Source organism: Struthio camelus, chromosome 15, assembly GCF_040807025.1.
Source record: "Struthio camelus isolate bStrCam1 chromosome 15, bStrCam1.hap1, whole genome shotgun sequence".
Taxonomy (NCBI): domain Eukaryota; kingdom Metazoa; phylum Chordata; class Aves; order Struthioniformes; family Struthionidae; genus Struthio; species Struthio camelus.
The window spans coordinates 5,396,011-5,411,035 of record NC_090956.1 but is presented as its reverse complement, the minus strand read 5'-3'; the positions used below and the strand labels follow the sequence as shown (position 1 = coordinate 5,411,035).

General features: G+C 40.3%; 1 protein-coding gene across 5 annotated transcripts in view; it reads left to right on the top strand.

The window, feature by feature from the left end:
- The window catches only part of SDK1 (sidekick cell adhesion molecule 1), a 430,635-nt gene that overhangs the window by 285,693 nt on the left and 129,917 nt on the right, over positions 1-15,025 (top strand). For all 5 annotated transcript variants that reach the window (XM_068908486.1, XM_068908485.1, XM_068908487.1 and 2 more), the window contains 5 exons: positions 1,340-1,534; positions 2,789-2,905; positions 3,090-3,257; positions 5,422-5,524; positions 6,651-6,827. In XM_068908486.1, the coding sequence (XP_068764587.1) occupies positions 1,340-1,534; positions 2,789-2,905; positions 3,090-3,257; positions 5,422-5,524; positions 6,651-6,827 (760 nt within the window). The remainder of the gene's footprint in view (positions 1-1,339; positions 1,535-2,788; positions 2,906-3,089; positions 3,258-5,421; positions 5,525-6,650; positions 6,828-15,025) is intronic.

The following is a 15,025-nucleotide window of genomic DNA, read 5'->3' as shown; positions in this document are numbered from 1 at the left end:
ATATAGTAGTATTTAATTCTGGGACTTTTAAAATAATAATGGTGATAATATGGATCGTCCTGTAGTGCTTTGCCTCTAAGGACCTTAAGGCATTGCCGACATTACAGTGAAATTCATTGTCTGCACATGGTCAGTTCATTGCTTGCATCCCATTCTTAATGCTTCCGTGATACAGTGCTCCACCCTATTTGGGCAAATTTCACTCACCGATGAATAAAACTTCACAGTTTCAGTATGATACAGGTGACTGCTGTTCTCACCTTATTACAAGGGAATGTGAAGCACCAAGGTTTTAAGTGATATGTGTTAAAAATAGCTACCAATTATGCAAATACTGTATTTTGATGAGCTTGAAACCCTTCTGATCCTGTGGTCATCCAATCGCAGAACAAAGTACCTACTTCACTTCAGACCCCTGCACAGAGCCGCCAACATTTGATCAGGAAGAGTTAGGGATTTCCAGACTGTAAAGACAAAACAGTGTCTGATAGGGGGAGTGAGATAGGAATACCTATATGTGACTGTTCTGCGTCCCTAATGACTCTCCAAGAAATGGGAATCCTACACTAATTGTAAATGCTAAATGTACAGTTACTTTATCCTAGCTAACTGGGATGTGACTGCAGCAGAACTGAAATAACTGTGTCAGTGTTTGTAGAACATGCACATGAAAAAAAACAGGAATAAATGGGACAATAAGTTGTGTTCAGAATAGATGTAATAGTTTTGTTTCTGTTAATATCTGCATTTTTCAAAAACAAATTAAGCTTGAGAAATAGAAATAATAATTTAAAGCTATCTCATTGTTTACAACATGGTATTTGCACATCAGCTAAAGTGAACCGCCAAATTAGGACTCGGATATGTTCGTGTGAGCACTTCATTTTTTTACGTGTAACTTGCCATTTTCTTTTTATTTTGACATCTTAGCTACAGTAGCAGAGAAGAATCGTATTTGGGGCGGAACAGTCTTATAGACTTGCAGTATTACCACGTTGCTGCTGCTTAAGTAACATGATTCTAGCTTTCAATATAAAATTGCTCTAAATCTTATTTTGTGGTAGCATGAAATATGATTGGGTGAACAAAGTAATTTGATAACATGTTTCCTCAACGTTTCCCCTTTCACTGCTGGTTTTATTCCCACGTGTTCTACAGTATATTATTGCCATTGATAATGCAAGTTGCAGCATCCATTTATCAAAAGCAGCTTGTAGAAATATAAATAATTGGTGTGGAAGGATGGGATACCAGTGATATAACCATAATAATGCCATGTATTTCGACTACACAAAATGCATTGTGCATAGACTAACGATGAAATTCTGTTGTGATATAGGCGTCCCCGTTCCCACCCTGGTCTGGTATAAGGACTCAGTTCCTCTGAGCAAGCTGCAGAACCCTCGCTACAAAGTACTGCTGAGCGGTGGGCTGCGGATTCACGGGCTGCAGCCTGAGGACTCTGGGATCTACCAGTGTTTTGCAAGTAATAAAGCTGGGGAGATGCAGACGTACACCTGCCTGGATGTAACTAGTGAGTAAGGAGCTACAACAGAGAGTCACGAGTTGTGCTGTCATTTCTGCTATCATATAAAATGACAGGGACCCAAATCAGTTAGATTTCTCCACTGCTCTATGCTTATAGCGTTCCATTCACGTTCACACAACTTTGATTTTCATAAAGTGTAGGTGTTCTAGCTGTCACATACCCAAAATTCCCTGTGTGGCCTGAACAGAGTGTACTGAAGCCTGTAGAAAATATTTCTGTGGCACTAGTGGGTTGGGATGAGCTCTCTTACTTCATTCTACAAAAGGAGAAATATAGTGCAAAAAAAGAAAAGTTAATTGTGAAATATTTTTCTCTATCCTTTATACTTAAATAGTTTAGTTCTATTCTAATGTAATTCTCTTCTGAATTTGTGTTGCTGCTTCATAGTTCTGCATGCTATCATTTTATTTGCATTTTGTCAACATTTTGTTAGGAAAACAAAGAAAATCCAAGTTAAATATCTTTTTTGGCCAAAAAGTCTGATTAAATGGTTTGGCTAATCAAGTACTCTTATCTGTGGAAAAATTCCAAGTACTAATATTCTCTTTTTAAAAACAATTATAAACGGGTATACCCATAATACTTTAACTCCATGAGAGCATAGATGATTTTGGCCATGATGTTTCATCTTCAGGAAGCTGATACTTAACCCTGGGGCAGTTTACAAGTACTGACCAGAATACCTGTTGAGCTTAGAAAATAGAACAGCCCCAGTTCAATATGCATGTAGGAAACTGCAGCAAAAAATGTAATAAAATGCACCTGGGGGGGCGGATAAGAGAGGATGAAATTTGGAAAATGTCTTGGATGGGAATCAGATTCTGAATTTTTTTGGCTGACATTTAAGTTTGAAAGTTAATGCCTTTCTCAAGTTGCATTTCATCTTAAAGAACTCTGGGTTACGAAGATGAAAGAAAATAGTTTTGTTTATCTAGATTTCTCAACTTTCCCCCAAACACTCATTTAGTACTTTATCCTTCTTTATCTGTAAGCTATCTTACTTGTACATGTGCAAGCACTGATAGATTTCTATTTTCCATGTGGGTAATAAACTGAGTTAGATAATTCCTAGGAGATGAATAATGAAAGGTTAGTCACTGCTGAAAGGTTTTCATGTGTTATTGTCATGTCCTTCTCCATGATCAGCTCTATAAAAGTGGATGTAAAACGGTCCATGATAATAGGTCGGAGATCTTTCTGATAGCTGATCCATTGAATTTTTAAAATTTTTGATTCTAGACATTAAACCAGCATTTCTACAGCCTCCAGTGGATACTACTGTTACCGAGGGGATGACTGCAGTGCTAACGTGTGAAGTTTCAGGGGCTCCAAAACCTGCCATCTCATGGAAGAGAGGTAACCAGCTTCATGCTGTTGTGGAAAAGCTGTTTTCTTGCCCATTCTTATTGTGGAGATACTGTAGATCCATTTAGCACGTATTTCTTGATTTCTTTGGTTCGGTGAGCAGAGGGATTGTTGTGCTTAATCCTTGCCGTCTAAGTGACAACAGTCATGCTGGTTTTTTCCTTCTCTGTTTCAGGGAACCAGATCTTAGCCAGCGGCTCAGTGCAGATTCCTCGGTTCATTCTTCTTGAATCAGGAGGGCTCCAGATAACACCCGTTTTCCTTCAGGATGCTGGCAATTATACTTGCTACGCAGTCAATTCTGAAGGAGCCCTGAATGCCTTTGTGCTGCTGACAGTGTGGAGTAAGGATAATACTTTGTTTAAAGTCTAACTTTAATCGAGTATTAATCAGTTTTTGGTGTATGCTCAGGAAATTTTCATACGTAGTTATGCTTTTCTAGTTAGTAGAGATACTTGTATAATTTAATAGGAATAATGTATCTCTTTTAGGAAACCGATCAGAAGTATCTTTTTTGTTTGTAAAGTTATACATATAAACTTGTATATTTTATGAAGGGAACTATATTTAAATAAATTAGAGCATCTGATCATAATTACCGTTTCACTCAGGTTTTTACCTTGGTGAATCTTCACTGGGCCTGCGCTGTACGTCAGTCCTGTAACTTGCAGATTTGGCTGTTTGCAGTGACTTCTGCCTCCAGGAGCCTGCAGACAGCGTAGATCGGCCCGTGCTGTTGCTAAGGCTGTGGTCCCAGCTACTGTGGATATGATTTTCCTCATACCTCTGTGTTTCTTTGTGGCCCTGGGCATTGTTGGAAGCCAAAGCAAAGTACAGCAGACTCCTGCTACAGCTTGCCAGGGCACAGGGCAGCCCATGAAAAGATTTTGCTCTTCACCGTTTGCCCTTCATCTCCACTTGATTTTTCTCTGTTAGTGTAGAGAATCTATTCTGTTAGTTTCACCTGTGTTATTCCTAAGTGACACTGCCATATGGGAGAGGTAAAATACAGGTTCCATGTGACTAATCCAGAGCAGGAGCCAAGATGTTAAAGCGTAACAGGTTTTTGCTACTAACGGTAGGAAATAACAATCCTTGAGCTGAGACTAAAAATAATTAAAAATAATGAAGACAGTAATGGTAATGAATATAAAAGTGCAGAGGCCCTCTCTCTTCTAATCTCCTTGACATACAGCCCCTGAGACTGATTATGATGCTGGTTTATGGTGCGTATTTGACATCCATTAATCCCCAAACAGTCCAAGTTACATCAGCAATGTTTTGCCTTTGCACTTGAGAATACCTGAAAACAATACTGGCAGTAAAAGTAGTGTACACGTGTCATATGGCCATCATATTTATGCCATACTGACAAAACAAAGATGCTGTATGTGTGAGGATATTGCAAACTGTTTGCTATCCAGGTGTACAAAGGGGTTCCACATTATTAAGTCTCAAAGGAATGGTGCTAATATCTATTAAAGGTAGCTCCTGTTCATTGTGCTACTGGGGAGGGGACCGGAGGGGCAGGAATGGAATGTAACCTAATAATACTTGTTTAGCAACATTATGAAGCTAGAAGGCATACACAGGTACACCTGGAATAATGCTAAAAATTAACAGATGTTAGATACAGCCATTGGTGGTATCTCTACATGTTTGCCTTTGAGTTCACTGATGATTGCTTCTTGTGCGGGTATGCAATATCTCAGTAGCTACTGGTTATCTCTGCAGGGATTTGGGACTGATTAACATTAGCCACCTATCTTCTATTCTTGTCCTAGTTGTCTAGCTGCTTCATCTGATGCTATCTGCTGCCGCTACGGTGTGCTGAGCGTAGTAGAGATCTTTCACACTAGATCTGGTTGCTGTAGTTACAGGCAATTATTGTGTTCTGGGTCTCTAGGAGGTGCTTGAATAAAGATGTTTTGCAACATTTGAGTAAACAGCATGTCTTTCTTATATGGAAAATTCATGCTCCCAGCAACTCCACCTCCTTTGTCCTCTTTCATAGATTTGACGAGATTCTAGGGTGCCATTTGCGTTTTCCTTTTGCTGAGTGTTTTCGGGAATATTCTTCTTTTGCCCAGATTTTGTTTGTTTATTTTTGTCTCCCCTACTCAAAACAGTACGCCTTATTTCCTGACTAAATGTATGTTTTTATGTGTTCGCCTAGCATTATAAACATACACATGGCTTTATGACTTTAGGGAGTTGCCAAAGACACTTAGCACAGCGCAAGTTAGTACAGCGTTAGCGCTCCTCCTGCGCAGACCGCTGCCAGCCCAGGCTCGTGCCCTGTGCTGCCATCAGCTCTGCGCGCCCCGCAGCGTACAACCTCCTCCCGACACAATGCCGTTGGGGGTGGGGGGGCCTTTGCAGAAAAGACATGAAGAGAGACGGCCTGCTTGCTTTGAATGATAAGCGTTCGATTGTCTGCTCTCAGAGTGACTACCCAAGTCACAATGCTGTAATTTCACCTGAACTGCAGCTTGTATTCTTTTCAGATCGGACTTTTATTGTTCACCCTCCCGAGGATAGCACGGTGATCAAAGGAACCACAGCCACTCTGCGATGTGAGGCAACTCATGATCCTCGAATTTCAGTCAGGTTGGTGGTGTCACTTCTTGTTTGCGTGGTTTATCTGAGCTTAATTTCATAAGCTGTGGGAATAGCAATAGGCTGAAAAGTTTCAGTACCCGAGATTTTAACACCACACCCCTGATACTTGCATTATAAGGTTGTACACTATACCGTTAATCACATAAATCCCATCTTCCATTCCAGCCTTATGTATTATTTACAATGAGTTGTGTTGCACTTCATGACTTCAATACAGCCTTCCATGATTTTACTGTCAAGGTTAATACACTATGAATAAAACCAACTTGTCAGAAGCTGATACTTAATGAGAGTAAAAGCCAAAGAGAAGGAAAAGGATTTCAGAAGTATTTACATTGGGATGCATTAAAATGATGCAAGAAATGCCCATGTTCTTGGAAAAAGCTCAGTAACTAGGGGCTACATTCTGCTCCAATAGTGTAAAGGCAAGCAGAATTTGTCTAAAGTTATCTCTTTGCACTAGAGCATTTAAAGGAAGCTCACCATTTAAAAATAAATTTAACATGAAAATTTATATACTCTGAAAGCAAAACAAATGAAAGAAAATGCAGGGAACAGCTTGGAAGGTGCTAGAATGGTGAACTGCAGAAAGAAATTAAAAAAGAGAAATACAGGTATAAAAATACTATGTAAAAGTAATTATGGACCATGGAGTCTATACTTCTCTGTGATGTATTGTTATGAATGTGTTTTAACAGATTACCTTGCCACGGTAGTTTAAGATGTTACTGATTATGGCAGTCTAAGGTTATTACAGCCTTAGCAGACACGGGCCAACACCTCAGTCATTAACTTCACAGTTTAATGATTCAGTTTAAACTGCTGATGAAGGCAGACTTACGAACTTGGTCATTTAGGGGTAACTCACTATTTCCATGTAAAATCTGTAATACTATTTATGAAATATATTGTATCCTGAGTGTAATTACATTTCTCATTCTGATCACTGATATAAAACTAAGATTTGGTAAAAGGTACTGTTCTTGAAAGCAGCTCTAGGGGCCTGTCATTTTTAATGTATAGTTGCAGAAGCTAGTATCTTATTGAGCAGTTCAAATAAATATATTTTAAAGTTATTGTTAGTATTTACTAACTGAAACATTGTGATACTTAGGTATGTTTGGAAGAAAGACAGTGTTGTAATAAATCCATCCAGCAGTTCCAGGATTACAGTAGAGAAAGGTGGAACCCTCCTCATCAGCCAAACATGGTCAGGTGACATCGGAGACTATACTTGCGAGGTCATTTCTTTTGGAGGAAATGACTCCAGAATGGCTCGACTAGAAGTGATGTGAGTATTCCAACTTAAAGATATGCTATGTTTTTTTCAAATACCATTGAACATTTTTCTAGTAGATTCTAGGAGATCTGGGGGGTCTGGATGTTTGGGTTTTTAGAGGAAATAAAGCCAGTTTTTATTGCTAATGAAATTACCTTGAAATATCCTTGCTTTTGCATGCTGCCATGCTGCTTTAATTTCCAAGTAACTGAAGCCAGCTATGCCAGTTGCAGTCCATGCATTTTTATGGATAGACATGTGTGCATGTCCAGCCAGTTGGGTGACTTAGCTCAGAGGAGAGTGGTTGATGGGTCTTAGTTACCTGAAGGTCAGTAACAAGTGGAGTACTGCAGAAGACTATACTGGAACCTGTCCTGTTTAACATCTTTATCAATGATCTGGAGGAAGTGTTGGAGCGCACACTCATCAAATTTGCAGATGGTACCAAAAGTGGAGGGAACAGTTGATACACTCAAGGGCAGGGCCACCATTCAGAGGGATCTAGGCAGGCTGGAGATATGGGTCAACAGGAACCGTATGAAATTCAAAAAAGACAAATGCAGAGTCCACATCTGGAATTGAATAACCTTTTGCAATTATATAGACTGGGAACTGACTGGCTGGGAAGCAGCTCTGCTAGGAAGAGCTGAGAGGTCTTGGTAGGCAGCTGTGGGCCCTGGCAGTGAAGAAGGCTAACAGCATCCTGGGCTGTATTAACAAGAGCAGAGCCAGTAGGTTGTGGGACATAATTCCTTGATACTCATTAGACTAGACCTAGAACACTGTGTCCAGTTTTGGGCTCCCAAATGCAAAAAAGATGCTGACAAGCTGCAGCTAGTATAGTGGAGGGCCACCAAAATGGTTAAGGGACTAGAACGCTTGCCCCGTGAGGAAAGGCTGAGGGAAGTGGTTTTGTTCAGTCTGCAGAAATTGAACAGGAGAGGTTCAGGCCTGGATATAAGGAAACATTTCTTTAACCACTAGGACACTCAAGCATTGAAACAGGTTGCCCACAGAGGTTGGAGACTTCCTGAGGTCCCTTCCAGCCTGAATCATCCCGTGATGCCATGTTGTCAAATGTCTGCATAAAGCCCAGGTGCTGGGCTTTGATACCAAGGTTATAGGAGAACCTTTTTCTCCTTTTAGTATTGTGTTTCCCTCTGTTGAACACACGTCAAAATAGCTGGTCCCTGGGCAGGCATTGCTTATTCTTACATTTCCTTTATACGCAGTTTTCCAAGAGAAAAAAGTATGTGTATGTATGCCTTTCTTTATTCCTAAGGATGTTTAAAAAAATTGTCAAAGTCCAGTTCACTTCTGAAAAAGGTTTATGAAAACGGCATTGTGGAGTTCCATATTTTCTATTTCTGTCATTCCACTGGAGTGAAATACAGTAGCATTTTATTTTTATCACTAAAAGCAAGAGCTATGGTTTTGGTACATGTGTGGAGCAGATCAAATGCATGAGAAGGTAATGTTTTATGCAGTCTGTTTTTGTTTTTTTTTTAAGGAGTGCCACATGCTTTAATTTAGCTAAAATTTGCATCCGTTTCTGCTGGTCATGCCTGATCTCTCTGAGAAGATGGCAACTTCTGTTGCTGACAGTATAATGAGTTCACCTCAGAGGTTTGCTATGCAGAGCACTGTTTGATACAGCATTATTCTGACAGTGCCAAGGCTAGATCAGATGCCCATTTTGAGAGAGTGGTCATACATTCTCTCTCTAATTAAGCACTCCTCAGCTCTCCTCCCGGAGTGCATTTTACAGCTGGTTTGAATCCAAGAGCAGAAGACAATTCAGAATATATTGTTTTTGAGTGGAAGGCAGAAAATTATGGAATAAAGACTGTAAAGAATGTTATAAGCTGGACTTTGAAGTAAAGCTTCAAATATGTGCTAAACACTTTTGCGCTCTGACCATTTCTTAATCCTAAAAAGCAGAAGGTGTCCTGTGCAACCCAGAATAGCACAGCAGGTTTATTTACTTGCAGGTTGCTGTTGACCAGAGAGGAACAGTTTTATAGTCCATACAATTCATGCTACAAGTTAACTGAGGGAAGCACATCTTTTGTATTTGTTCCTGAGGCTGCCTTTCCTTGCATCCCAATTTCCTGCAGTTCTACTGGCTGGCTCCTAATGCCTTCATGTCACCGGCTCTGTATCTCTGCTCTTTCTGACGTTCTGTGGCTGATGGCCTATAACCTTTTCTTTCCCCAGAGGAATTAAAGAAGTACATACCACTCTTTTAGAGGACTTCAGGAACTGTTAAGTCACTCAATCATACCTTGAATTGTGACATTTCAAAGTAGTACAGGTGCTGCAAGAATGCCAAAAACTTTGCCTTCCCTTACAGCTTTCATCATTATCATTTGGCTCAATGGCACCAAATCAGTGAGAGATACAGAGATACATGATACAAGGAGAGAAGTGAGATGGAGAAGAAAATATGTGGAAACGAAATGTTTGAAGTAAAGCTCAAATTAAATTCTAGCTAGTATACGAATGACAGATCTATAAACTTCCCTGTTCTCCCAGATAATTCTCTTGTGCAGAACATTAACAAACAGGGCATGTACGTTCCTCCCTTCTATGAGCACTTACGCTTTGGTGCCTGGAGTAGCACTAATGTCAGGCAAATGTTCAAAGGAGGCATCTCAGCCAATTACAGACTAGAGCAGTCTACTAACAGATGATAGCGTAACCTACCTAGCTTCATCTGACATCTCTAATTGTCTTACCACCTCTTTTCCCCCAGGAGCCAGCATATCCCTTCTCTGTCTCTGGGCATGTAAAGAGAGATTTCCAGAGGCGCAAATAACAGTGTTACTCATTTCCATTCAAAGGCATTCAGTTCAAAACCATTGACCTTCAGGGCGACCTTCAGTTATTTAGTCTCTTGAGTGGTTTGCTTTCCAATCTGTGAAAACAGGGAAACGAAACTTTCTCTTCCTTTGCCTTCCCTTGTTAGAAGACAGGCCTGTGAAGAAGATAGTGTTTTTTGCTAGAAGAAAATATGGTGCTAGCAGAATGAGGCTCTACGTGGTACACCTAGTTGGTGCAAACAAGGTGGATCATCTTCCCCAGCGTGTCTGTGAAAGAAGTAAAATATATGAAAAGGAAAGCCAGAAAACTAATGAAGAACTTGCTAAAGTGCAGCCAAAGGTTACCTTGCTCATCAATTCTGCGCTGATGGTACTTGGGCACAGAAACTAATTGCTAGTCAAGATACTCTATTCATTCATTTGTCTTTCCTCTAAATGTGTTTATTCTTCATATGCATAACTTCATTTGATTTGCACGAGGTAAAACATTTGCCAGTGATGTTTCTGTCCTGCAAGAAATAGATTTAAATTTTGCACTTATTTATTTGTGTTTCTAGCAGAGCTTCTCAGCTGCAAATACAGAAGCGTTTGCAGGTCTTTTGGTGATGAGCTTGTGCTTCTCTTGCATCCCTCCAAGTCATAAGATTTGATCCTGAAAATAATTGCATGTAATGAAACTTCCCAGCTTCATTTAGCTTACTTTTATAGTCCTGTAAATACCATAAAGAATGAAATACATACAGAGAAAGAAATGCTTATTCCTAAAGCTGAATAAGCTGAGAGTTACCACAGTGTATCACTCTCCTGACAGGAAACTCTGCTGATTCCAACTCAAAAGTATCCTGAGGGTTCTCAGTATATATGAAATATGCAGAAATACGGCTCTCTGTGCCTGATGATGCCAGCTGCTCAATATCTGCCTGTGTGCAGTCCATACTAAGGAATCTCTTTGTTGGATGAATGTGGCTGAAAAGTATGGTAATGCTGCATCGTTGGGAAACCAAAGTCCCGTGCAAGCCTCGGTTATGTCACAACAGACAGTGAAATCTTTTAGACCCTTTCTCTGTACAGAAATATGGGTCGGACAATGTAATACACAAATAGACAATTTATTCCTGGCAGCAGTTCTCTTTCAGTTCTCTTCCACCAGACAGAGAACTGCTATTGTTCTGTCTCTTCTTCAAAAGCAGGAGAGGTGAGCTAACCACCTATAACAAAACCCAACAGGGTGCCAAGAATCAGCGGCGCTGCCTTTGTCAGTCATTTATACATAGCGTCAGATAACGTTTTTACTTGAGGTATTTGTAAGTGCTACTGCTTCTGATTTCTTTCAAATGTGCGCCATAACCAAATAGCTTGATTGCTAAAAATAAAATCAGGAAGAGCAATGCAGACCGACAAATCAAAATGACATCTCGTTGCAAGCTTACATTCATACGGATCCCCTGTGCCTCAGTTCTGATAGTCCATCTCTTTTCCCTTTTGCAGGGGGTGAAAGCAGGAAGGACATCAGACTTGAAAGTATATTATTCCTTCCTCACTAAAAAGAAACGTTGTAGTTTTATTTTTCCAAGCTCTCTGTTGGGATATTGAGAACCAAGGAATAAGGTTCCTTGCTAGTTTAAATGCATTTGATGTTCTAGAGGGAATCACCCAGAAAAGCAATTGTGTCTGCTTGTTGTCAAATGTGTACCAAAAATATAGCGGTTTTAACAAAAAGAAAGCATAAAATTCAAAAGTCTTTCCCTGTAGATGTCCTCTGTAGATTTGAGCTTGAGGTGAGTGCCAAAATGAAATGGGAAATAAATCTATGTGTTCTGGTATTTAGCAAATGTTTAATTTTTGAAGTGCCACCTTGTTGTAGGCTTGCAAGAGGCAAAAAGCCTTGCTACTACTGGATGTGTTGTGAGAATCATTCCTATGTTAAAAAATTAGAGAGAATTCTTTTACAATAGAAACTGGAAAGTCTTGAGCAATAGATGGCCTGTTTCTTAATTTAAAACATTATAAACTTTTATGACCAAAGCCATCAGGGCTAAGTGATTTGTTAGACTTCTTGCCTCAACTTCCTAGCAAGTTATCAGGTCTAGCAGATGAGCCACCTGCTCTTGAGAAAACCCTCTGTATATGGAGAGCTGATTTAGGAAATCATTTTTGAGGTAGGAGCAGGGCTTTTTATAAACTAACAGGAAGGAAGACTTGTTTAATCTCCTTTGGCTTTTTAGTAATCCCGTCTTCAGTCACGGTCTTTCTAATTACCTGCTGTTGGACCATTTTTCTCAGAAATCTCTCCAAACCATGTCTGTTTTATTTCCCTTAGCAAATAGTCTGCTTTTAGCTAATTTTATAAAACACTGTATGTGTTTGCAGAGTAAATTTTTCAGGTACCCTCTGGCAGTGATGAGCTGACTGGAAACATTAGGGTTTCTGTTTTGAACGTGTATCATCTGTAACTAGCTAATATTTCTCTCCTGGCTTGTCACAGTGGCTTCATGTTCTTTCCTTGCAAATCCTCTATTTTAATTGCTTTATCAAAGTCCCCTCAGGTCACCTTGGTGGCCCTATCATTAACCCTGGATTTAAAAGTGTCCAAATACTATTTTTGCTATCATAGAAGGGAAGTTACAGAAAACCGGACTCCACATATCTCTTTAGCATGAGAGAAGTGATGTCTAAGATATCCTGTATTCAAAAAGGTTAATATTTTTCCTGTATGGGGCTTCAGCGAATACAAAAAGAGATGATAATGCTAGAATTAAATGGCCAGTGTCTGATCAAGGGCAGTTAGGTGCTGTGTGTGTTGTTTTCCCGAGCCTTGTTCACTTCCGTGGTGTAGCAGGAGTTGAGCAGTGCTAGTCTGAGGTTCTTCTCAGCCTGGGGAAGGCTTTGATTTACCGTTCCGTGACTCCTCGGATGTTAGGAGCAGGAAAAAGTAATTCTCTTAAAGAAAAAAGAAGCAATAACCTCTTTTGGGAACACAAATATTCATGGTGGTGGTACAGGTCTCATTTATCATCCTTTCTTTGCAGTATGTGGTAGCAAATGAGAAGGGGACAAAGTGTAAGTGCTTGCTGCGGTAGGAATTACGATTTATTAATCTCTGCTTTTGTGTACTACAAGGAGAGCAGTACACTTCTGTGCTGAAATTTCTTTGTACTTTTAAATACTCATTTCTGACCAGGTGTGTTTCTTAGGCACTTGTTATGTCTGCCTTGAGGGATTCAAACCTGTAAGCACCATCTGTTGGTGTTTGAGGTGGATACATATGGGTAGAGAATATGATGTTCGTGTGCTGCGGGGCTGCTGCAGCTCGTGCTTTTCCAGCTCCCTCTTGCCGCTGCCTGATTACTATTTGGTGCAAATCTAACAGAATAATCACTAAAGCCAGATCCTAAGCAAGAAGCATGTTTATAGCTCAATGTGTAGTTAAAAGGAGTGAAGGAGGGAACATCCAGTCTCCTCCAAAAAATGTTTCAGTGCCGTATCCAGAGAAAAAGAGACCAAACTATAAATTCTTTTAGTCCCATCGTTTCTGTCCTCAAATAAGCTGTTAATTCAGCCCTTCTAAATGTATGAGAAAACAAGACTACCTAGTAAATATCTGCCCTCCAAATATCCTGAATAAATTCCGGTGGTGTTTGTTTAGTTCACAGAAGGAGTTACCTGGGGATGTTTGCCGTGAGCTCCCCGACAGCCATCCCCTGCGCACCGCTCCCTGTGTGAGCATCGGCTTCTGGAAGCCACCGAAGCCACAGCCCGTCTCCAGATGTTCCCCGCAGGGCGTAGTGAGAAACGGAGAGGGGACTGGGGCTCCTGTGAGCCATGTCACAACACGACAGTTCGCTCTCTTCCCTTCAGTAATCTCCTTTGCCAGCTTAGTTGCAAATTCACTTTTCCACCCAGCCTGCTCAGGAGGTAGAGATAAATTGTAGCAGAGGTTTAATGTTTGTTATAATTTGATGTTTCATTCAAAATTAAGTAACAAACTCTCATGGTGCCTGGGTAAATGACCATATCTTAAACCCCAAGTCCATACTTTTCAAATGACAGGCTTACTCTTCCATTTTGTCTTGCAGTCCAGCCACCCTTCTCATTTGTTTCCGGGTCCCTCTCTTCCCTAAACTTAATCCCATACACAGTAGCTAAAACCCCTGGAGAAGTTGCCTGCAGGAACATGTGAGTAGCAATAATTTGCAGTGGTACAGAAGCAGGTTTTTGTATAAATAAATAATTCAATTTATTTGTCAAAAATTTTGCAGTGCTCTGCTCTAAATCTGCTCTCTTTGGGCTCCATACATGCTCATTCCAGTGCCCCATGTTTCCTCTAGCCCCAAAGTGACTGTGTCTTAGCATCAAAAGTCTGGTGCCTGGTTTCTGCAGGCATTCTGCAAATGAGCATGTAGTCAGCCTAAACTCCGTATAATCAATGGAGAGAGAGCAAGGCATCCTTAGAGAGTGACTTAATGAAGTTAATATCCAAATCACGCCCGGAGGTGTCCTTCCTTGTTTACTACAGAAGGTGCCCAGGGTGACTGTGCTTGTGATTGGGTCAGGCGTTTAAAGTCAAATGAGATGAGAAGAGACTTTGAGCTCAGGTTTAGCCTTAGGAAGCATTAACCCTTCTAGTCTAGGTAGAGGTGAGCAAGAGATAGCCCTCAAGTTATGTTTTCTCATTATCTATGTATTTTCCTTGCTATTCCTGTTTTACTCTTCTAGCAACCTCTTTCGAACTGGCTCTGCAGCAAGTAGCCATTATAAACATGTAAACAGTTTTAATTGGAAAAAACAATAAAACTGTTGCCTGGTTCTCTGTACATTCCCCTGTCTTCTAGAAGAAATCTGAATCCAGAACATACTGTTCTGACTTAAAGCCAGAGTCTGTGCTTACTTTTGTGAGTGGCTAAGTAGTGGTGGGTTTTTAGTAACTGTAAGAGTTCAGGAGCATGACACATCACAGCAAGCAATTAGTACATTTTTAAATTAAGGATGGCAGGTAGCCTTGTGGCTTTGTGCTCTGGCCATGTAGCAGTAGAGTATGTTGAGGAAGGATTACCACAGAGCTTTCCTGGGCAGAAGCGGTAGATCAAATGGGAGAAAACTGGTCCATCTGGCTTTTGCTTCACTTTCAGATATCCTCGTCCACCTTGAGAATGAAGAAGTAGAAACCAGGTTTAAATATAATGGCTAGAGGGCTCTTATCACTTATTACAGATCAGTGTTTAAGGAATGTAGCAGAATTTAGTTTCCTCACTGCACTGTGCAGCCTCAATGACTTTCAGACAGTGAGCCCAAATGGATGCATTTATTTTGAGAAATCACGTGTTTTAATTGAGCTGCTGTTTTCTTTTTATTTTTAATGTTTCATTTAGTATTTCCATTGGGTTTCTG